Raw genomic sequence first — 22,718 nt, forward strand, 5'->3', positions numbered from 1 at the left:
AGAAGTATAGAGATCTTGGCAGGAATAGGTCACTGGAGACTTCGGCAAGCATGTATTTGCTTCTGTAGAAAGATGAGTGAAAGCCAGATTTCAGTTATCAAAAATAACGAGATGAAAAAGACAGCAGCAGTGAACAGAACGTTAAGTAGCTTGGATGTGAAAGGGAGGAAGTGAGATGGAACAGTAGTTGGAAGGACAGGTAGGGGCCCAGAGAATGTATTTTTGGGGAGTGATGTAATCACAGAATGTTTGAGGCATTAGGAACTGTTGCAGTAGAAAGTGACAGGTAGAGAATTTGACACATGGATTGGGGTGACAGTAGGGGAAATAGTACCAAGTAGATGGGTGGGAATGAGATCTGAGGAACAGATACTCAGTTAGAAGAAGAGATGTGCAGTTTCTTCTTCTCTGATTTTGGAAAAAAAATGGGGGGGGGGGGGGGGGGGTGGAAGAGGTTGAAGGAAGGAAGGAAGTGGAAATGAAGTAGGGGAAGAGCAGATGGAGATGACCTGGTGAACTCAAAATGAATCTGGTCATGGAAGTACTCTACCATAGGCTGGGCAGAAAGTGAAGGGAGATTGAAGGTGGAGGCACTTTGAGGAGGCAGTTTAGGGTGGCAAAGAGATGACGGGGTCTGTCATCTGCTGCAGGTGTGTGGTTTCTTCTGTTCCCCCTCAGATTCTCATCTGGAACTTGGAAAGTGGTGAGCCAGTAAAGATGATAGACTGTCACACAGATGTTATCCTATGCATGTCCTTCAACACTGACGGAAGCCTGCTGGCTACCACCTGCAAAGACAAGAAACTGCGTGTGATGGAGCCACGCTCAGGAAAAGTTCTTAAGGTAATTGGCCCTCTCTCTCACACACACACACACACATAGAGTACATGGAGAGGAATGGAAACCCTGGGATCCAGACTCGATTGGATGGCCATGGAACTTTCAAGTAAAATGCAAGTGGAGCCAGAGGGAAAGCTGGAACACTCCAGTGTGGCACTTTGTGCAGTTCCTGGAGGTTGGGATAAAGTATTTGTAATTTACAGGAAAACCTTGTGGGGCTTTGAAGAACTCCTAAAAACCCAAATCCTAGGAGGAACTTCACATCCTGATATCTTATTCCAGTCTGCAGCCACTAGAGGGGGCTTGTCATACCTCTTTAATAATGCTTATTTTATAGCACTATATTGTCATCATCTCCCATTGCCTCAGGTACCCTATTAAATTGTAAACTCATTGGGGCAGGGACATGCTTGTACCTGAGTACTTATCACTATTGTACTCAGGTACAAGCATGTCCCTGCCCCAATGAGTTTACAATTTAATAGGGTGCCTTGAGGCAATGGGAGATGATGACTTTGTCAAGGTCACAAGGAGTGCTAGTTGTAGGATTAGGATTTGAACCCTGGCTTCCCCTATACTTAGCCCATTGCTCTAACCACTAGGCCACATCCCCTGAGAGTCTAGCCTAGCTTCATTCCCTGAGGGAAGTCTTTATGTTCTGAAATCCTGTTCCAGCTTCCAGTCACTAGAGGGAGGTCTTCATGCCTCGAGGTTCTATTCCAGACTCCGTTGTGCCATCCTTCACTGGGCACATCAAGTCAGTTTACAAACTGTACAGTTTGATGCAGAAGACACAGATACTAAGAAAGAACAGTCGGACTTTAAACTAAACAGATAACTTATCCAGATAGCAGTTGAGTAGTTTCACTATCTGGATATTTTTTTGTCCTCCCTCACACCTCCCTTAACCCAGCAGATAATATGGGGCCATTTAGTGACTTAAATGCACAGATAAGGAAATGCATAACTCCATTTGAAAATCAGCCCTCAGGTGTCCTGCCTGGAAGCAGACACAGCTGGGTAGAGGAACAGCATCTGTTCTATGAGTGTCACATGGACCAACCAGAATACCGCACAGGTTCACCCTCTCCCTGTTGGACACTGGTGGTAGCTGGATGAAGCAAAGGCCAGTGGCAGCTCCAGTGGGAATGCAACAGCAAACCTAACCGATGTTGACCTTCATAGACAACTCATGGTTAGGTACACACGACCGGGGGGTGCATGTTTTGAAGCCTTGAAGTATGCCATGGAGACTATGAGTTCAGCCACAATCACTTTGAACAAAGTCAGTGGAGGAGTAGCCTAGTGGTTAGAGCAGCAGACTTTGATCCTGGGGAACTGGGTTTGATTCCCACTACAGCTCCTTGTGACTCTGGGCAAGTCATTTAACCCTCCATTGCCCCAGGCACAAAATAAGTACCTGTATACAATATGTAAACCACTTTGATTGTAACCACAGAAAAGTGGTATATCAAGCCCCATCCCCTGTACCCAAGTTGCTGGAGGAAAAGTTACAGGGTTTCTAGCAGGAGTAGGGATTGGCACCAAACATAATGGTGCTGGTCCAAGTGGACTTATTTAATAAATTGTACACGAGGCTGTAAAAGGGTGATGTGACTTGCCCAAGGTCCCAAGGAGTGTCATTGGCGTTTGATCCCTGGTTCTAAGTTCACTGCTCTTTCACTCTAGAGTGCAAAGGCAGAATCATCTCAAACCCCTCACTCAATGTGACTCTTATATGCTTGCCACCCTGGAGGATTGTCCAATTTACTAGGGTGCAGGATTATGAGTGCAAAAGACAGAGGGGCAGTAGAGGTGCAAAGGAGGCCCACTCTTTCCTCCAGTAGAATCAGCACTCCTGTCAGCTAACACCTTCTCCCCTGTATCTGCTCCCCCAGCCCCCCCACCACTATGATCACCACAGGACAGGATCTTGTGACCAAAGTAATAGGAGGCGTCCAGGAGAATCTTTTCCCCATTCTTAAGAAAATAATTCCACTCTTGGAGTTGCCACTGTCATATGCTACAAGCAGTGAAGCCTTCATGGCTGTAAGTTAAGATATATCATTAGCAGTGCGGAGAAGAGGACTGAGCATGTGACCACATATCATTGAACCTTTCTTCTGCTTCTCACTTTCCCCATTTCCAATTCTCTTCTTCACCTTCCCTCATCAGTCTCAGTGCCAGGAGTGTAGAGAAGTCTCTGAATATGCAACAGGAGAACACAGGGTACAGTCTGAATGTATAACGTGAGACCATCTCGCTAGTCTGTTGTGCAGTGTCAGACTAATGCACTCTCATTATTTGTAGGACGTCAGCTGTAAGAATCACAGAGTGAACCGTGTAGTCTTTCTCGGGGACATGAAGCGTCTTCTAACAACGGGCGTCTCGAGATGGAACACCAGACAGATCGCACTGTGGGATCAGGTCAGGAAGAGGTGCTTCTGTCTGCTATTAATCCAAGCAACCTGCCCTTTTACTCTGACAGTGAGAAGGTCATTCAGAAGTGGGGAGCCCCAGTCAGCAGTTCACTGTAAGGATCAGTAATGGAGGTTCTGGCCAGACTAAATCCTTTGCAAAAAAAAAACAAAACTCTCCCTACAGCATGATTTTAAGAAACTGAAATTCAGTCCCCATAACGTTTTTCTTACATGAGCTCAGTTTGTTGGGGGGGGGGGGGGGGAGGATGGGGAAGGGAATTGAGGTGGGGAATGACAGTTGGCCCATTCTGCTGAGAGATGGAAGGGGAGGTTGAGACTAATATGGTAATGTTGTGGATCTGAGGGATGAACGGATTTGAGTGGGCAGGGGAAGAAAAAAAAAAACTGGGCTTTGAGTAAGGGAGATGGAGAGAGAAAGGACTGGGAACTGAGCAGACAGGAAAGATACACAGAAAGGCGCCGGAAGTTAGACGTAAAAAAAATTGAGTGCTAAGTAAATATTCTACAAGGTACAAAAAAAGGAGCAGATCAAAAGAACTGGTGATCAGAGAAATATTTATTCATAACGAGAATTAAAATAAACAGTAGCCCAACACGGCCATGTTCGTCAGAGTATGAATAAGATGTGACCCAGATGGTAAAGGCAAACTTTTGTGCCACAGCACCATGCAGGTCCTTGTTGTGTTCCATATTGGATCTTGCGGATTGGCTGCCCTGTTGTTGTTTTTGGAAATATTCTAGAAGGGCATAGTTGGGTGCTGAAGCCATTAGAGAAGAGTCAAAACTAGCATAAGTCAGTATTTGAGCAGCTGACTTGTCAAAGGCCTGGTACTAAATGCTGTCAGTTGTGTGTAACTGACAATACTCTGTAATCTTAGCATGGAACTGCCTGACACGCCAATCTTAATGCCTCCTTTGCAGTTAACATAGTAACATAGTAAATGACGGCAGATAAAGACCTGTACGGTCCAGCCAGTCTGCTCAACAAGATCAACTCATTTTACATGGTATGTGATACTTTATACCCGAGTTTGATTTGTCCTTGCTATTCTCAGGGCATAGACCGTAGACGTCTGACCAGCACTGTTCTTGTACTAAGTTCTGAAGCTAACGTTGAAGTCTCTTAAAATTTACACTCCAGCCCAGCCCTATCTATTCAGTCACGATCAGGATGTAGACCGTAGAAGTCTGCCCAGCATCGGTTTTGTTTCCCAATTACTGGCGTCACCACCTAATCTCTGCTAAGATTCTGCAGATCCATTCCTTCAAAACAGGATTCCTTTGTGTTTATCCCATGCATGTTTGAATTCTATTACCATTTTCTTCTCCACCATCTCCCGTGGGAGGGCATTCCACATATCTATTTATTTATTTATTGCACTTGTATCCCACATTTTCCCACCTATTTGCAGGCTCAATGTGGCTTATAGAGACCTGTTATAGCATATCTATACCAGATTAAAGAAAACAATTAGTATTACATAGAGGTAAAGGTTTGGACAAGTCGTTATTGAAAGATACATTCTGTGCCATTTTGGTTAGGTGTTGTGTTGTAGTTAGTTAAGGGTTCTCGTGGTAGGCTTTGCTAAAGAGGATTTGCGGGAATCGGTCAATTCTTTGATCGTTCTTAGGTGTATTGGAAGACAGTTCCACATCTGCGTGCTTATATAAGAGAAGCTAGACGCGTGTGTTAGTTTGTATTTTATTCCTTTGCAGTTGGGGAAGTGTAGGTTAAGAAAGGTGCGGGAAGATCTCTTAGCATTTCTGGGTGGCAGGTCCACGAGGTCTAGCATGTACGTCGGGGCCTCTCCATAAATGATTTTATGAACAATCGTGCAGATTTTGAAAGCAGTATGTTCTTTCAGTGGGAGCCAGTGTAGTTTCTTTCTTAGGGGTTTAGCGCTTTCATATTTTGTTTTTCCAAATATTAATCTGGCTGCGGTATTTTGGGCTGTTTGAAGTTACACCCTCTCCATGAAAAAATACTTCCTGACATTACTCCTGAGTCTGACCCCCTTCAACCTCAATTCATGTCCTCTAGTTCTACCACCTTCCAGTCTCCGGAAAAGGTTCGTTTGCTGATTAATACCTTTCAAATATTTGAACGTCTGTATCATGTCACCCCTGTTTCTCCTTTCTTCCAAGGTATACACGTTCAGGTTAGCAAGTCTCTCCTCATAAGGTTTGCAATGCAAATCCCATACCATTTTCGTAGCTTTTCTTTGCACCGCTTCCAGTCTTTTTACATCTTTAGCCAGAAATGGCCTCCAAAACTGAACACAGAACTCCAAGTGGGGCCTCACCAATGACTTGTAGAGGGGCATCAACACTTCCTTTCTTCTGCTGGTTACACCTCTCTCTAAGCAGCCTAGCATCCTTCTGGACGTAGCTGTCACCTTGTCGCATTGTTTCTTCACCTTCAGATCCTCAGACACCAACACCCCAAGGTCTTTCTCCTGAGTCGAGCTTACTAATCTCTCCCCTCCTATTCGGTATCTCTCTTTAGGGTTTCTGCACCCCAAGTGCATCACTCTACACTTCTTGGCATTAAATTTTAACTTGAAACTCAAAACCACAGCCTTAACCCTCCATTGCCCCTGGTACAAAATAAGTACCTGAATATATGTAAACCGCGTTGAATGTAGTTGCAAAAACCTCAGAATGGCGGTATATCAAGTCCCATTTCCCTTTCCCATAGTGACCTGTGTGGGATCACACAGTAAATGGTGGAAGTTAACCCAGGGTCTTCAATTTCCAGACTCTGTGCAGTAACATGTGAAGCACCTACCATGATAGAAATTGTAAAATGATGGTTCATGATTGCGTGATTTGACCACTGTCACCCCCAGAAGCATGCAGGTGTCTAGTAACTTGTGAATCGTTTGTGCCCACTGGTGATCTGTGCTTCAGATGTTGGGGCCTCACTGTAACAGTGTAGAGTATTTGCTGGTACCAACCTTCTTGCTTTCTGTGCAGGAAGATGTGTCCATGCCCCTGATGGAGGAGGAGATTGACGGCCTCTCTGGGATGCTTTTTCCTTTCTATGATGTGGACACACACATGTTGTACTTGGCTGGAAAGGTAAGTCAGTTCATTTACAGGTTGGGACACTGGCGACACAGCTTGCCCAGTGCATTCGTCTTGGAGTCCTGTCTCGACCCCAAAGAGAGCTACCTAGTAGATAACACCGCATTTAGCTGCTAAGGAGCATAAACTGAGAAAAATGCTGCCTTTACTTGTTTTGTTTTTCCTCCTCAGGGTGATGGAAATATACGGTATTATGAAATCACAACAGAAAAGCCTTATCTGAATTACCTCATGGAGTTTCGATCTCCAGCCCCACAGAAAGGACTGGGTAAGAAACCCTTTACTTGTCTCTGGGGCATATTAAGACCAAGAGAGACACGTGAGCTGGAGCACATTTTCACACATTTATATAGTTTAACAAAATCATCATTTGGTTTCCATAGCTGTCCTGTGTGTAGTGTTGTAGATTTGTGTGTGTGAAGGAGATTTCAGCTCTGCTCAGTCTTACTAATCAGCCACATCATGGCCCTTCACAGTGGTCACTATACTGAGTCAGTCCAGCATCCTGTTTCCAACAGAGACTAATCCAGGATATAAGTAGCTGACAGATTCCCGATTCTGTGCTGCTGACCGCTAGGATAAGTACTGGTTTTCCCTATGTCTACTTTAATAGTTTATGGACTTTTCCTCCAGGAACTTATCCAACCCGATTTTAAAATCCAGATACACTGACTGCTGTTAACACTTCCTCCAGCAATCAGTTCCACAGCTTAATTGTGGGCTGTTTTACTAAGCCGCAGTAGTGATTCCCGGCGCGGCAAATGCAACAATGCCCATTCAATACCTTTGGGCTTTGTTGCATTTGCCTCGGCTTAGTACAAGGAGCCCTGTATGTTCTTTTTAAATGTAACATAGTACTTAATAGATGACGGCAGATAAAGGAATTTTACCTCCCTAGCTTGCCCCGATGTTACATTTACTTAGTCGATATCGGGGTAATTGAAATCACCCATTGTTATTGTGTTGCCCAGTTTGTGTCCCTAATTTCCTTTAACATTTCTGCATCCGTCTGTTCATCCTGGCCAGGCAGATGGTAGTACACTCCTTTCAAAATCCTTTTCCCCTTTACACATGGAATTTCAATCCACAGTGATTCCAAGAAGTGTTTTGTTTCCTGCAGAATTTTCAATCTATTTGATTCAAGGCTCTCGTTAATATACAATGCTACCCCTCCACCAATTCGATCCACCCTATCACTACGATATAATTTGTACCCCGGTATGACAGTGTCCCACTGGTTATCCTCCTTCCACCAGGTCTCAGAGATGCCTACTATATCTAATTTTTCATTTAGTGCAATATATTCTAACTCTCCCATCTTATTTCTTAGGCTCCTGGCATTCGCATATAGACATTTCAAACTATGTTTGTTGTTCCTATTTACATGATGCTTAGTACTTGACAGTATTAATCTGCAATCTTTTGTCTGATTTTTATTTAGGGACACTTGATCTACTACGGTCTCTTTTGCAACCTCACTATCAGGATACTCTAACATCCCTGTTTTGGTGATACCTTTGAAAGATACCTTATCCCGAACCATGCGCTTTTGAGCGACTGTCGGCCTTTTCCCCCATTTCTAATTTAAAAGCTGCTCTATCTCCTTTTTAAATGCCAATGCCAGCAGCCTGGTCCCACCGTGGTTAAGGTGGAGCCCATCCTTTCGGAATAGGCTCCCCCTTCCCCAGAATGTTGCCCAGGTTATAACAAATCTAAAATCCTCCTCCCTGCACCATCGTCTCATCCACGCATTGAGACTCTGGAGCTCTGCCTGTCTCTTGGGCCCTGTGAGTGGAACGGGTAACATTTCAGAAAATGCTACCCTAGAGGATCTGGATTTGAGCTTTCTACCTAAGAGCCTAAATTTGGCTTCCAGAAGCTCTCTCCCACACTCTCTTATGTCATTGGTACCCACATGTACCAAGACAGCCGGCTCCTCCCCAGCACTATCTAAAATCCTATCTAGGTGACGCGTGAGGTCCGTCACCTTCGCACCAGGCAGGCAAGTCACCAGGCAATCCTCACATCCACCAGACACCCAGCTATCTATATGCCTAATGATCGAATCACCAACTACAACAGCTGTCCTAACCTTTCCCTCCTGGGCAGCACTTGGAGACGTATCCTCAGTGCGAGAGGATAGTACATCCCCTGGTGGGCAGGTCCTGGCGACAGGAGTACTTCCTACTTCACCAGGGTGATGCTCTCCTTCTAGGAGACCTCCCTCCTCCAAGATAGCACAGGGGCTACCAGACTGGAGGTGGGACTTCTCTACAACATCCCTGTAGGTCTCCTCTATGTACCTCTCTGTTTCCCTCAACTCCACCAAGTCTGCTACTCTAGCCTCAAGAGAACGGACATGTTCTCTGAGAGCTAGGAGTTCTTTGCATCGGGCACACACATATGACATCTTTCCAACTGGGAGATAATCATACATATGACACTCAATACAAAAGACTGGATAGCACCCCTCTCACTGCTGGACTGCTGACTCCATCTTAGTGTTTTTGAGTTTTTCAATAATTTAAAACTTGCTACAGTATTAAGGATATTAACCTAATATAAAAGTGTCTTTTAGTTTATATAGTATATTGTATGATTTATTTAGTGTTTCCTTCTTAGATGGTAATGAAATGTATTTAAAACTCTGTAAGAGCACTCCTTGCTTGTTACCTTAATTACAATAACTGACTATAAATGAAGAGTTGTCCTAGGGGTGGGTGGGTGTTGGGGAGAGTGGGTGGGAAGACTAAACTAGATCCTGCAGTGCCTGCTAGATTCTATCTGTTAATGCAGTGGTACAAAGTTTTTAAACTAAGTGGAAAAGACTGTGGAGATTAGTTGATAAAATTTGCTTTTTATATTTTTATTTTGCCTAACACTAACCTACAATTCCTCCTTTAAACCCCAATCTTTAAGTTCCCAAAGCACAAAGCAAAATAGCGTTCACTTACCAGAGAAATGTCCTCTTCTCTCGGAACTTCTCAGAGAGAAAGTTCAGTGGGCCCTTTCCTCTTTATTAAAATGGACTTGGGGAAAATCCACTGCTTATTTCTAGGATAAGCAGCATAAAATGTATTGTACTTTTTTGGGATCTTGCCAGGTACTTGTAACCTGGATTAGCAACTGTTGGAAACATGATACTGGGCTTGATGGACCTTTGGTCTGTCCTAGTGTGGCAATACTTATGTTCTTATGATTGTGGCTTCATGGTATCAGGCAGTATAAAGAGGGACTAAACCTGGAAGTTTTGTAACACCAAAAGGGTGATGTGGGGTGGGGGGGGGGTGAGGAAGTTATATGAAGCAACCTCCAGGAAACACAATGGGGCAAAATCAGAAACAAGATTCCTGAAAGGATCACCAGGTACTAACAATTGCTAAGTAGTGGTGAACTGCAGGGAACCAGTGATGAAGTGGGGTCAGAAAATAAACGGGGTCGACTAGGCGGGCCTTTCAAACTGTCCACCTCAGCACTTTGACTAGTCCCTGTAGCTGAATTTTGTTTGCTCCGTACTTGAAACTCTTCAGAGTGACCTTTTATTTGTTCATAAATTTTAAACGGATTATGGATAATGGGGGCGGGGGGAGAAGGGTCTTCTTTTTTTTTTTTTTTAAGAATATTTGCACTGATTACTCATGGTCTATTGCGTCTGTCCTTTGCTGCCTGTCTCTCCAGGGGTGATGCCAAAACATGGACTGGATGTGTCTGCATGTGAAGTTTATCGTTTTTATAAACTTATTACTCTGAAAGGACTTATTGAACCAATATCCATGATTGTGCCAAGGAGGGTAAGTATTGAGAGGCACAGGACTCCCAGCGCCGATTCCAATATCCATAAGTTCTAGGATCAGACCATGTATCCTAATGTCTTTTGTGGCAGTCTGAAGGTGGACAGACAAGGAGCCTTTCTTGGCTTTTTGAGGAAATAGCGGTAAATTCATCCTAGTACAGTTTGTACCCATTCAGGGCTACTTTGCCAAAAGAGGGAGCCAGCCTGAACCCTGCTAACAAGTGGCCCTTAGGGAAAACCAGCCTGGAGTTCAAGGCCCACCATCTAAAAAAGTTCAGAATACATTGAAGTAGATCAGAAATAAGCAAATTTTGATAAGTAACAGCATGCAGATACAAATCAAGGTAAGGTATACACAAGAAGTAACACATATATAAGTGAAACATCAAAGTATTTCAGTGACAGTCAGAAGGGATGAGGGAGGGGTGGGCTAAGTGAGAAACAGAGAGGGCTGAGAGGATGAGGGACAGGTGATCAGAGGGTGACAAAGCAGTGAAATTTTATGGTTTATAATGGGCTAGAAAACCCAGATCTTTAAGTCCTGTCTGGTGGGTGTCAAAATATTTAATCATTTTGACTTCAAAGGTCTTGCGTTCCTGTATTGTTTTAAAGTTTCCTTTTAGTATTCTCACCATAAAATCATTAGTACAGTGTTCTGGTTTTGTAAAGTGCTGCCCCACAGACGTGACATCTTTATTAGTACTGGTATTTTTCATATGATGTCTATGTAAATTAAATCTCTTCTTCAGCATCTGACTTGTTTCTCCAATATAGCACCCTACGTCACATTTTTTACACTGGATGACATATGGAAGATGAGCATGTGAAGGATTCCCTTATGTTGAATATTTTTCCTTTGTGAATGACTGTGGGGTCTTGTGAAATGTTTTGGCATAGTTTGCAGCTGGATATATTGCAAGGATGTGTGCCATTCTTTTCTTTTTGGGTCTCTGTTGAGAGCTTGCTTCTCACTAGCTTGTGTTTTAAGTTGGGTGGCTGTCTGAAGGCCAGCACTGGTGGGGATGGGAATATCTCTTTCAGTAATTCATCCTCCTGGAGTATAGGTTGTAGATCTCTTATGATTTTCCTCAGTTTTTCCAGCTCTGGGTTGTATGTCACTGCAAGGGGAGTTCTGTCCGTGGCTTACTTTTCCTGCAATCCTAACAGGCCCGAACAACTTGGATACACTTTACAATCCATCTGAGGCATGTGAAAATCAAAATCTGAACAAACCAGGAGATCAAGAAAGTCTGCAAATACCATGTAGGCAAACTAACACGGCTACCACATCTCTCTACTCAAGATGGAATTATTTTAAAGATGTGTGTGATCTTAGTTTGGAGGGTAAATGGGGCCGACAACGGAGAAGATAGAGCTGTGGGTAGTATCATACGTGATATGGCGAAAAGAGGGAGTGACTACAAATATGTTGCTTGGAAGAGCTTTCAATAGCAGTGTAACATGGTCATATTTCTTTGCTCCAGTAATTAATAGAGATCTATTGGATCGGCGCCGGGCAAAATAGTGGAAACTATTATAAAGAATAAAATTATGGACTACGTGGAGAGGCATTTTCAATATGACATCTAAGTTTGACTTTGGATGTTTTGCACAAAACGTCTAAGATCCAAATAGGAAAGGAAGTCATTTTCAAAAAAGAAAAACGCCTATCTTGGTTTTTTTCCCCCCCAAAATACTAAAAATACTGTTTCGAACAAGGTTTTGTTTTTTGGTCAATTTTCAAAAAACCCCCCAAACAACTGAATAAGTGAAAAACGTAGAAAATCAAGCCATTGGGATGTAAGAGGCACCGGCATTCTTAGTAGACTGGTCCCCCTGACATCACAGGAGAGCAATGGGGCACCCCTAGAGGGCACTTCTGTGCACTTCATAAAAATGCTCCCAGGTATACATCTCACTTTTGCTCCCTTATCTTGTCCCCTGAGCCCTCCAAAACCCACTGCCCCCCCCCCCCCCCCCACTGTGCACCACTACAATAGCCCTTATGGGTGAAGGTGGCATCTATATGTGGGTACAGTAGGGTTTTGGTGACTTTGGGAGGGGTCACAGTTTTCACCACAAGTGTGAGAGGTAGAGGGAGATAGGGACTCATGTTCCCTGCTCCATAGTGCATTACACCATCCACTACACTACTCCAGGAACCTGCATGCTGCTGTAATAGACCTGGCTATAACATTTGAGGCTGTCATAGAGGCTGGTAAGTCATTTTTTTTAATTCACATTTGGGGTGTGGGGTGGGAGGGGATCAGTGATCATTGGGGGGGGGGGGGGTTATCCCTGATTCCCTCCATTGGTCATTTAGGGGCACCTTTTTGTGCCTTATTAATTATAAAAAGAAAACAAGCATGAGACCAGAGAAAATTCTTTAGGAGATACCTAAGTGAAGGAATTGACCCAGTGGAACTCAGTACAAAACAAATAATAATTTGTGATATATCTTTTTGATAATAGAGGTGTTCTCAGAGTTGTAAACTCACCCAAGAGTGGTGCCGCTAGATTAAGTAGCACCTCTGAGGGTAGTTCCATAAAACGTCACCGTCCAACAGTGGGAACGTTTTATGGGACTATCCTTATGGTTTATGGATGTAGTGCAATCTGCATGAATCTTTAGGGATTACAACTACCGAGGAACCTCTTCAGGATTACAAAAAGATGTCAAGTCAGGACTACAAAAGACCTTAAGTGCCTAAATTATATGATTGAAGCACATGTTATTTTGAATGTGCATTGAGGTTTTTATTGGAGTAAGTGTAGGAATTGACTCATTTAGGCTCTAGGTTAGACAAGGTATTAGACACATCTCTATAAATATTTGATTGGCACATGGGTGTGTTTTAAAAGAAAAATTTATATAAAAATACCTTAAGAGGAGTTCTATGATCGAGAGGCTTATCCACCCTCAGAGGTGCTACTTAATCTAGTGGAACCACGCTTGGGTGAGTTTACAACTCTGAGAACACCTCTATATCAAAAAGATATATCACAAATTATTATTTGTTTTGTACTGAGTTCCACTGGGTCAATTCCTTCACTTAGGTATCTCCTAAAGAATTTTCTCTGGTCTCATACTGATTGAGTTTTTTTCCAGAGGTCGAACTGGGAATTATAACTTGTATTAATTATAAAAACAGGTCTAAATCAAAACATCTTAGTTTTAGTTTAGTCTTGTTCCATTAAGGGTGAAAAACATCTAAGTCTTAGGAACGCCCAAATCTCGCCCCTGACACAACCCCTTGAGATTTAGATGCACTGCAGATGAACAGCATAGAAAAACATCTAAAAAATAGGTTTCAAAAATACTGGTTTGGATGTTTTTGTGAGAGAAAAATCCAAATGCTACTTTATCCCACTTTTTAAGACGTTTTTCTCTTTTGAAAATGAGCCCCATAGACAAATATGGTTTAATGGGACAGAGTCAGTATGGGTTCAGCCAAGGGAAGTCTTACGTCACCAATTTGCTTCATTTCTTTGAAGATAATTATTATTTATTGCATTTGTATCCCACAGTTTCCCACCTCTTTGTAGGCTCAATGTGGATGTGGATAAAGGTAAGCTGGTTGATGCAGTTTATATAGATTTTCAGAAAACTTTTGACAAAGTTCCTCACGAGAGACTTCTGAGAAAATTAAAAAGTCATGAGATAGGAGACAATGTCCTTCGGTGGATTAGGAATTGGTTATATGGCAATTTTTCTCAATGGAGGAGGGTGGATAGTGGAGTGCCACAGGGATCTGTACTGCGACCAGTGCTATTTAACATATTTATAAATGATCTGGAAAACGGAACAACAAGTGAGGTGATTAAATTTGCAGATGACACCAAACTATTCAAAGTTGTCAAAACATATGTGGACTGTAGAAAATTGCAGGAAGACCTTAGGATACTGGAAGACTGGGCATCCAAATGGCAGAAGAAATGTAATGTGGACAAATGAAAATGATGCATATTGGGAAGAATAATCCAAATCATAGTTAACCTGATGCTAAGGTCCACCCTAGGAGTCAGCGATCAAGAAAAGGATCTAGATGTCGATACAGATAATACACTGAAATCTTCTGCCCAGTGTGTGGCAGCATTCAAAAAAGCAAACAGGATCCTAGGACTTATTAGGAGAGGGATGCAAAATAAGACCAAGAATATATAATGTCTGTGTATCGCTCATGGAGCAACTGTATCTTGAGCATTGCGTTCAGTTCTGGTTGCCGTATCTCAAAAAAGATATAGCAGAATTAGAAGAGGTTCAAAGAAGCGTGACCAAAATGATAAAGGGGCTGGAATTCCTTCCATATGAGGAAAGGCTAAAGAAGTTAGGCCTTTTCAGCTTGGAAAAGAGATGGCTAAGGGAAGGTATGATTGAGGTCTACAAAATCCTGAGGTGTTGTAGAATGGGTAGAAGTGAATCAATTTTTCACAGTTTGAAAAAGTACAAAGACCAAAGGACACTCAATGAAGTTACATGGAAATACATTTAAAACAAATAGGAGGAACTTTTTTCACTCAACGACTGGCTTTGGAACTTGTTACCGGAGGATGTGATAACAGCAATTAGCTATCTAGGTTTAAAAAAGGTTTGGACAAGCTCCGGGAGGAAAAGTCCATATGTTCTGAAGCAGATCTCCATACCATTTTGGTTGCCTTCCTCTGAACTGCTTCCAAGTCTTTGTGTATCCTTAGCAAAATTATTATTTTTTATTTATATACTCACTAGTGAGAAATGCCCGTTTCGGATAAAAATGAAATGGGCGCTAGCAAGGTAATCCCCCCCCCACCATCCTCCCTCCCTCCCGAGTTACAGACCCCCCCCTCCGTCCCTCCCTTCCAATTTCCACACATCCCTCCCTCCGTCGCTCTCCCGCTGCTGTCACAGAATCTGTGGAACTCATGCGTTGTGCCTTCCCCGCCCTGCCCTCTACATCATCGCGTTTTGATGCGAGGGCGGAGGTACAGTGACTGCAGGCCCGCCCCGCCCTCTACGTCATCGCGTTTTGATGCGAGGGTGGAGCTACACTGACTGCAGGCCAAACACCGGATATCTCTGGCGCCTCAAGTTTCTGGCTTGAGGCTTCATTGGAACATTGGATGTGCCTTTTATATATAAAGATTATCAAATTTCTATCCTACATTATCTGACCCATTTAAGCAGGTTACAAAAGAACATAAATCATAAAAACATAAAAACACAATAACTCTAAACAAAAATCATTGCATAAAATACGGAATCATTACATCCTACAAATCAACATCATTTATTTATCTGCCCACTTTTGTCAGTTAACTTTTTCAGAAAATGTCTCTCAAAATAAATATGTTTTTAGCTGCCTCTTAAAGTAAAGAAGTTATCTGACATAGTTGTAGAGGAAGATCGTTACACATTGTTGGTCTAGATATAAAAAACATTCGCGAACAATCTTCCTCCAGACAGACCAGGTGAAATGAGGAAACATCTAAAAGACACTTTCCCTGCGATCTTAGGCTCTAGATAGTAAATTTTCAAGCTTTCTGAGATAATTATTGGTGTATCATTATGTAAGCTTTAAAAACTAACAGTAATATTGTAATCTTGATATGCCAAAGTACAGGAAGCTAATGAAGTTACATAAGTTGTGGGGTAATATGATCCATCCTATTCAATCCTCCAATCATTCCAGCCACAGAATTTTGAACTACCTGCAGTGCCCTAAAAGACGTCTGAGGAACACCACAGAAGAGAGCATTGCAGTAGTCCAAATACAGCATAACATAACTCTGCATCACTAAACGGAAATTGTCCACGGATAATAAACAGCAGCAGTCTGTAGATTGAATGAGGAGTCTAAAATGACTCCTAGGCTTCGAACTGAATTTAAAACAGGGAGTGAAACATTCTCATACTGAAAACTTGATAGCGGGACCATCTCATCAAAGCAAGAACCACAAGATTTGGATTTTCTCTACATTCAAAGAGAGACAGTTGGTAGTCATCCAAGCTCATACTCCATCTTTGACCTTTGATGATACAGAAAAATGAAAATAAACATTGCCAGCATATAACCGACAGCCAATACCTAAGTTTGCTAATAACTTACAAACTGGAAATATAAATAAATTAAACAAAAGGACAGATAAAGAAGAACCATGTGGAACATCCAATTTATGGCCTTCAGAACTAAAAGCAGTGTTCAAGTAAGGCCTCACCAATGACTTATACAGGGGCATTACTACCTCCTCCCTTCTGCTGGTTTACCTTTCTCCAAATATTCTAGCATCCTCTCGCTTTGGCTACTGCCTTGTCGCATTGTTTTTCCACCTTGAGATCATCCGACACTATGACCCTGAGATCCCTCTCCTGTTCTGTGCACATCAGCCTCTCTCCTCCTAATGTATACATAGTAACATAATAAATGACGGAGGATAAAGAACTGTACGGCCCATCCAGTCTGCCCAACAAGATAAACGCATTTTACATGGTATGCGATACTTTATATGTATACCCAAGTTTTGATTTGTCCTTGCCATTTTCAGGGCACAGACCGTAGAATTCTGTCCATCACTGTTCTTCTACTACAATTTCTGAAGTTAACGTCGAAGCCCCTTAAAATTTATACTCCAGCCCCTCCATATCTATTCAGTCCCAATTACCAGTGTTGCCACCCAATCTCCACTAAGATTCCGTGGAACCATTCCTTCTAAACAAGATTCCTTTGTGTTTATCCCATGCATGTTTGAATTCCGTTACCATTTTCATCTCCACCACCTCCCGCGGGAGGGAATTCCACGTATCCACCACCCTCTCTGTGAAAAAATACTTCCTGACATTACTTCTCAGTATACAACACCTTTGGATTTCTGCACCCAAAAGGTATCACTGTACGTTTCTTTGCATTAAAACTTTGTGTGGATCACTTCTCATGTTGTCAACTCCCATTGTGTGTCCGCTCTGCAAATCTTTGTGTTATCCACAAAAAAGGCAAATTTTTTTCTCTCAGCCCTTCAGCAATGTTGATGACAAAGACATGGAACCAAATTGATCCCAGGACTGACTCCTCAGGCATATCCCTACTTGCCTTATTTCTTGAGTGGATTCCGTTTATCACCATTTATTTTATTTATTTATTTATTTATTTATTGCATTTGTATCCCACATTTTCCCATCTCTTGCAGGCTCAATGTGGCTTACAATGTGTCGTTATTAGAAGATAGTAGATTAGGAGATAACAGTTGGTGTTAAATAGAAAGTAGCATGATCGAAATATAGTTCTTTGTAAACTTTTTGGAAAGGGCCTTATCATACACAACACAAATGTATCTTGTGCTAAACGTGGAAAGCAGAGATACTGAGACACATGTAGTTGGAAGACTCCCCATCCACAGAGACCCCTTCTCACACATCTGGGAGCTGGACAGAGGCCTGAAGCAGGGATTGTTCCAGTGCTGACAGCCACAGAAAGGGACAAATGCAGCAGGAAGAGAGAAGAAAGGGTACCAGAGCTGAGGGGCAGGGTAAGCCCTCTGGAGAGAGTTGGCATTGATTATGTCTTGGATATGCAAAGCATGTTATTTTAACAAGCTGCAGATGTGGGCTGTGATTGTGTTTAGTGCCACCTTGCAAAGACAGGAAATTGCCACTTGGTTCTCCTGGCACAGGGAGCAGTACATAGAAGGTCACACACCAGTGTACCAGGGCCGCCGAGAGACTAGGCCGGGCCCGGGGCAAGGCCGCCCCACCCCCGCCCCCCCCCCCCCCCCGTCGCTCCCCCTGCCGCTGCAGTCCGCGGTCTCACTTGCCTGTCTCCACGGCACCGGGCCCTCCTGCATTCAAGGCGGCAGTCGCAGATCGCCTCCCTTCGGGCCTTTCCTCCCTGTGTCCTGCCCTCGTCTGATGTAACTTCCGGTTTCTGCGAGGGCGGGACACAGGGAGGAAAGGCCTGAAGGGAGGCGATCTGTGACTGCCGCTTCGAATGCAGCGGGCCCAGAGCCGAGGAGGCAGGCAGGTGAGACCGGGAACTGCAGCACCGGCGGCCTGGCCCCGGCCCGGGGAATTTTGTCCCCCCTGCCCCCCTCTCAGCAGCCCTGCAGTGTACTGCAGGCAGACCACGTAGAGATGTAGCAAAAGTTAACGTGGGCAAGCAGAACATGACGGGCAACCTACAACTTAAATAAAATCAGAGAAACTTAAATATCATTTTGTATTACTAGTTTCATTTGCAAAGCAATACGAAGTTCACATCTACAGATTTACACTCTGAGCACATGGCCTGAAAAATCTCACTCATTTGGGCAGAGCTGTAGCGAGGGGAGCTGACACCCGGGGCGGGTCGCCGCTGTGCACCCCCCCCCCCCCCTGGGTGCAGCAAGGCGCACCCTCCTCCCGCTGGAGTGCACCCCCCCCCCCTGGAGCAGAGAGGGCAGTGCACCAGCGCGGAGCCGACACCCCCCAGCGGCGTGCACCCGTGGCGGACCGCCCCCCCCCCCCCCCCCCCGCCTACGCCACTGCATTTGGGATCTCTGGGAAAGGTACAGAAATACAGAATATTTTAAAAGGTACAAATAAGCAGATGTTTTTCTCTGTTTCAGCCTATGAAACTCTAATGCAAAAGACAGATGCATCAAACAGCCAAGAGATGCTGAAACCCTGCCCGGTGCTGGTCCTGGGAATTCTTATGTGGCTATAGGAAGGTGTTGGCCATACAGTGCTCTCTGCCTTTATTTCTATACCTGCTTCATGTTTCTGAACCATCTCCTGCTAATGAATCATTTGTAAAAACAACACGTAGATGTAAAACTTGGTTTTAATGTGGTGGTGCAACTAACGAGAAGTTTCTCTTTTCCAGTCAGATACATATCAGGAAGACATTTATCCAATGACCCCAGGAATAGAGCCAGCTCTCAGCCCCGAGGAATGGCTGAGTGGCATCAATAAAGGTAAAAGATCATCAGTACTGCAGGCCCTTAAAAACAATTCACGACTTACTAGCCTTCCGGAAGTTACTAAAGACCAACCTGTTCGAGAAGACATATCATATTGAGCCATCACAAATGACATAAGATCAAAACTTGATTAGAACCAGATGATACCATATTCTCTACACCTGATTGTATCTATAAGTTTGTCACCTATGAACATTAACGCATTACCAACTTATCTCTTATGCCTGTAATGAACTGCATATCCAATCTACTTTATAATTTACTTCTAACATTTATGAACTTTATTAGAACATTACTTTGTATTACTCACTCCGGAATGGCGATCGCCATCACGGAATAATGTAAGCCACATTGAGCCTGCAAAGAGGTGGGATAATGTGGGATAGAAATGTACAAACAAACAAACACTCTATTTGTGAGGAAAGGAAACCAGCAGGCAGCGAGCACTTCTGACCCATAGCTGTATTGAAGAATAACTATAGCATCACTTTTAGCTATGGACAAAGGGGGCAGCTGCTCCAGGTCTAGCTTAACAGAGGGGCCCATAAATTAAAGTGACCCTGAGCACAGGGTCCACCCTGGTGCAGCAGCTTCCTTATCCTGCCAACCCTGCTGCTTCCTGGCAGAAAGAAAAGCGACATGCAGATGCAGACTCACTGTTAGACTGTGCTGCTGATGGCTCTGTTGGTCCAGCCCTTCAAAAATAGGAAGTCAGATCAGAACGGGCAGAACCACTGGCAGATGGATTACACAGTGGGTCTGCACCTTTATGCTGCTTTTCTTTTCACTTGTAGAGGGGTAAGGGGAGGGGGAGATGAGGGAAAACATCGCTGTTAGACTGAAGGGGCCTATCCACAAAAATTTGCCCAAAGCACCATAGGTGGTTAAAGTAGTACTGAATAATTTGAGATTTGCATGAAATACCTTTCCCATGCTGATTGGGGAGGGGGGTGGGGAGAGAGAGAGGGTGCTGCAGAGAACCTGACTTGCTGCAGATGAGAGCTGCTGCTTTGTAAAGGCAATGATCAGAGCAATTACAGTGTAAAGATTAGCCTGAGGCCTTAATATTCTGTAGGTTCACAAGACTCTTCAACATCCAGCGTCCCTTGTGTATCTGCGTGCGTGTGTATGTGTTACATGTGTGTGTGTGTGTGTGTGCATTTATCTTTGTGTGTGGCTTGTGCATGTGTGTGGTATGTGTGTGTGTTTTATGTGTGCATGTGTGTGGTATATGTGCATGTGTGTGGTATGTGTGCGTGTTTTATGTGTGCATGTGTGGTGTGTGTATGTGCATGTGTGTACATATGTGGTATGTGTGTATATGTGTGTGGTTTTTGCATATGTGTGTGGTGTGTCTGTGCATGTGTGTATTTGTGTATGTGTGCATCTCTGTGATGTGTGGTTGTGTTTGTGTGTGTGTGTATGTGGTGTGTGTCTGCACATGTGTGGTTGTGTATGTGTATGTTTGTGTGTCTGTGCATGTGTGTGTATTTGTGTCAGTGTGTGTATGTGTATCTCTGCATGGTGTGTGTGTATGTGTGTGCGTGTCTGTGTGTTTGGTGTGTGCATGCATGTGTGTGTGTGTTTTTGGTGTGTGCATGTGTGTGTGTGGTATGTGTGTGTGGTGTGTCTGTGCATGTGTGTGTGTCTGTGTGCGTAGCGTGTATGTGTGTGTCTGTGCATGTCTGTATGTATGGTGTTTGTGCATGGATGTATGTCTGCATGTGTGTGTGTGACATGTATATCTGTGTGGTATATCTGTATGTGTGGTGTGCATGTCTGTGCGTCTTTGTGTGTTGTTTGTGTGTATAGTGTGTATCTGTGCATGTGTGTGGTGTGTGTGTACGTTTGTGTCTGTGTATGGTGTGCATGTCTGTGTGATATGTGTCTATGCATATGTGTTTGGGTGTGTGGTGTGTGTCTGTGTATGTGATGTGTGTGTGTTTCATATGTGTCTGCATGTGTGTGTGTCTGTGTGCATGGCGTGTATATGTTTCATATGTCTGCATGTGTGTGTGTCTGTGCGTGGTGTGTATATGTGTGTCTGCATGTTTGTGTATGTGTGGTTGTGTTTGTGTGTCTGTGCATGTGTGTGTATTTGTGTCTGTGTATGTGTATCTCTGCGTGGTGTGTGTCTATGCATGTGTGGTGTGTGTCTGTGTGTTTGGTGTGTGCATGTGTGTGTGTTTGGTGTGTGTCTGTGTGTGTGTCTGAATGTGTGTGTCTGTGCATGTCTGTATGTATGGTGTTTGTGCATGGATGTGTGTGTGTGACATGTATATCTGTGTGGTATATGGTGTGTATCTGTGCATGTGTGTGGTGTGTGTGTGTGTCTGTACGTTTGTGTCTGTGTATGGTGTGCATGTCTGTGTGGTGTGTGTCTGTGCATGTGTATGTGATGTGTGTGTGTTTGATATGTGTCTGCATGTGTGTGTGTGTGTCTGTGTGCGTGGCGTGTATATGTGTGTCTGCATGTTTGTGTATATATGGTGTTTATGCATGGGTGCATGTCTGCGTGTGTCTCTGTGTGGTGAAGAAATTGCAGAGTCATGGAATCGGAGGTAGGGTATTATTATGGATTAAGAACTGGTTGAAAGATAGGAAGCAGAGAGTAGGATTGCGTGGCCAGTATTCTCAGTGGAGGAGGGTAGTTAGTGGGGTCCCGCAGGGGTCTGTGCTGGGTCCGTTGCTTTTTAATGTATTTATAAATGACCTAGAGATGGGAATAACTAGTGAGGTAATTAAATTCGCCGATGACACAAAATTATTCAGGGTCGTCAAGTCGCAGGAGGAATGTGAACGATTACAAGAGGACCTTGCGAGACTGGGAGAATGGGCGTGCAAGTGGCAGATGAAGTTCAATGTTGACAAGTGCAAAGTGATGCATGTGGGTAAGAGGAACCCGAATTATAGCTACGTCTTGCAAGGTTCCGCGTTAGGAGTTACGGATCAAGAAAGGGATCTGGGTGTCGTCGTCGATGATACGCTGAAACCTTCTGCTCAGTGTGCTGCTGCGGCTAGGAAAGCGAATAGAATGTTGGGTGTTATTAGGAAGGGTATGGAGTCCAGGTGTGCGGATGTTATAATGCCGTTGTATCGCTCCATGGTGCGACCGCACCTGGAGTATTGTGTTCAGTACTGGTCTCCGTATCTCAAAAAAGATATAGTAGAATTGGAAAAGGTACAGCGAAGGGCGACGAAAATGATAGTGGGGATGGGACGACTTTCCTATGAAGAGAGGCTGAGAAGGCTAGGGCTTTTCAGCTTGGAGAAGAGACGGCTGAGGGGAGATATGATAGAAGTGTATAAAATAATGAGTGGAATGGATCGGGTGGATGTGAAGCGACTGTTCACGCTATCCAAAAATACTAGGACTAGAGGGCATGAGTTGAAGCTACAGTGTGGTAAATTTAAAACGAATCGGAGAAAATTTTTCTTCACCCAACGTGTAATTAGACTCTGGAATTCGTTGCCGGAGAACGTGGTACGGGCGGTTAGCTTGACGGAGTTTAAAAAGGGGTTAGATAGATTCCTAAAGGACAAGTCCATAGACCGCTATTAAATGGACTTGGAAAAATTCCGCATTTTTAGGTATAACTTGTCTGGAATGTTTTTACGTTTGGGGAGCG

At 43.7% G+C, this 22,718-nt stretch overlaps 1 protein-coding gene across 2 annotated transcripts in view; it reads left to right on the forward strand.

The window, feature by feature from the left end:
* CORO2B (coronin 2B) overlaps window positions 1-22,718 on the forward strand; it is a 181,298-nt gene that overhangs the window by 152,944 nt on the left and 5,636 nt on the right. For both annotated transcript variants that reach the window (XM_030189810.1, XM_030189811.1), the window contains 6 exons: window positions 679-843; window positions 3,151-3,267; window positions 6,258-6,362; window positions 6,540-6,636; window positions 10,047-10,159; window positions 18,993-19,083. In XM_030189810.1, coding sequence (XP_030045670.1) covers window positions 679-843; window positions 3,151-3,267; window positions 6,258-6,362; window positions 6,540-6,636; window positions 10,047-10,159; window positions 18,993-19,083 — 688 coding nt within the window. The remainder of the gene's footprint in view (window positions 1-678; window positions 844-3,150; window positions 3,268-6,257; window positions 6,363-6,539; window positions 6,637-10,046; window positions 10,160-18,992; window positions 19,084-22,718) is intronic.

Source organism: Microcaecilia unicolor, chromosome 1 (genome assembly GCF_901765095.1).
Source record: "Microcaecilia unicolor chromosome 1, aMicUni1.1, whole genome shotgun sequence".
Taxonomy (NCBI): Eukaryota; Metazoa; Chordata; class Amphibia; order Gymnophiona; family Siphonopidae; genus Microcaecilia; species Microcaecilia unicolor.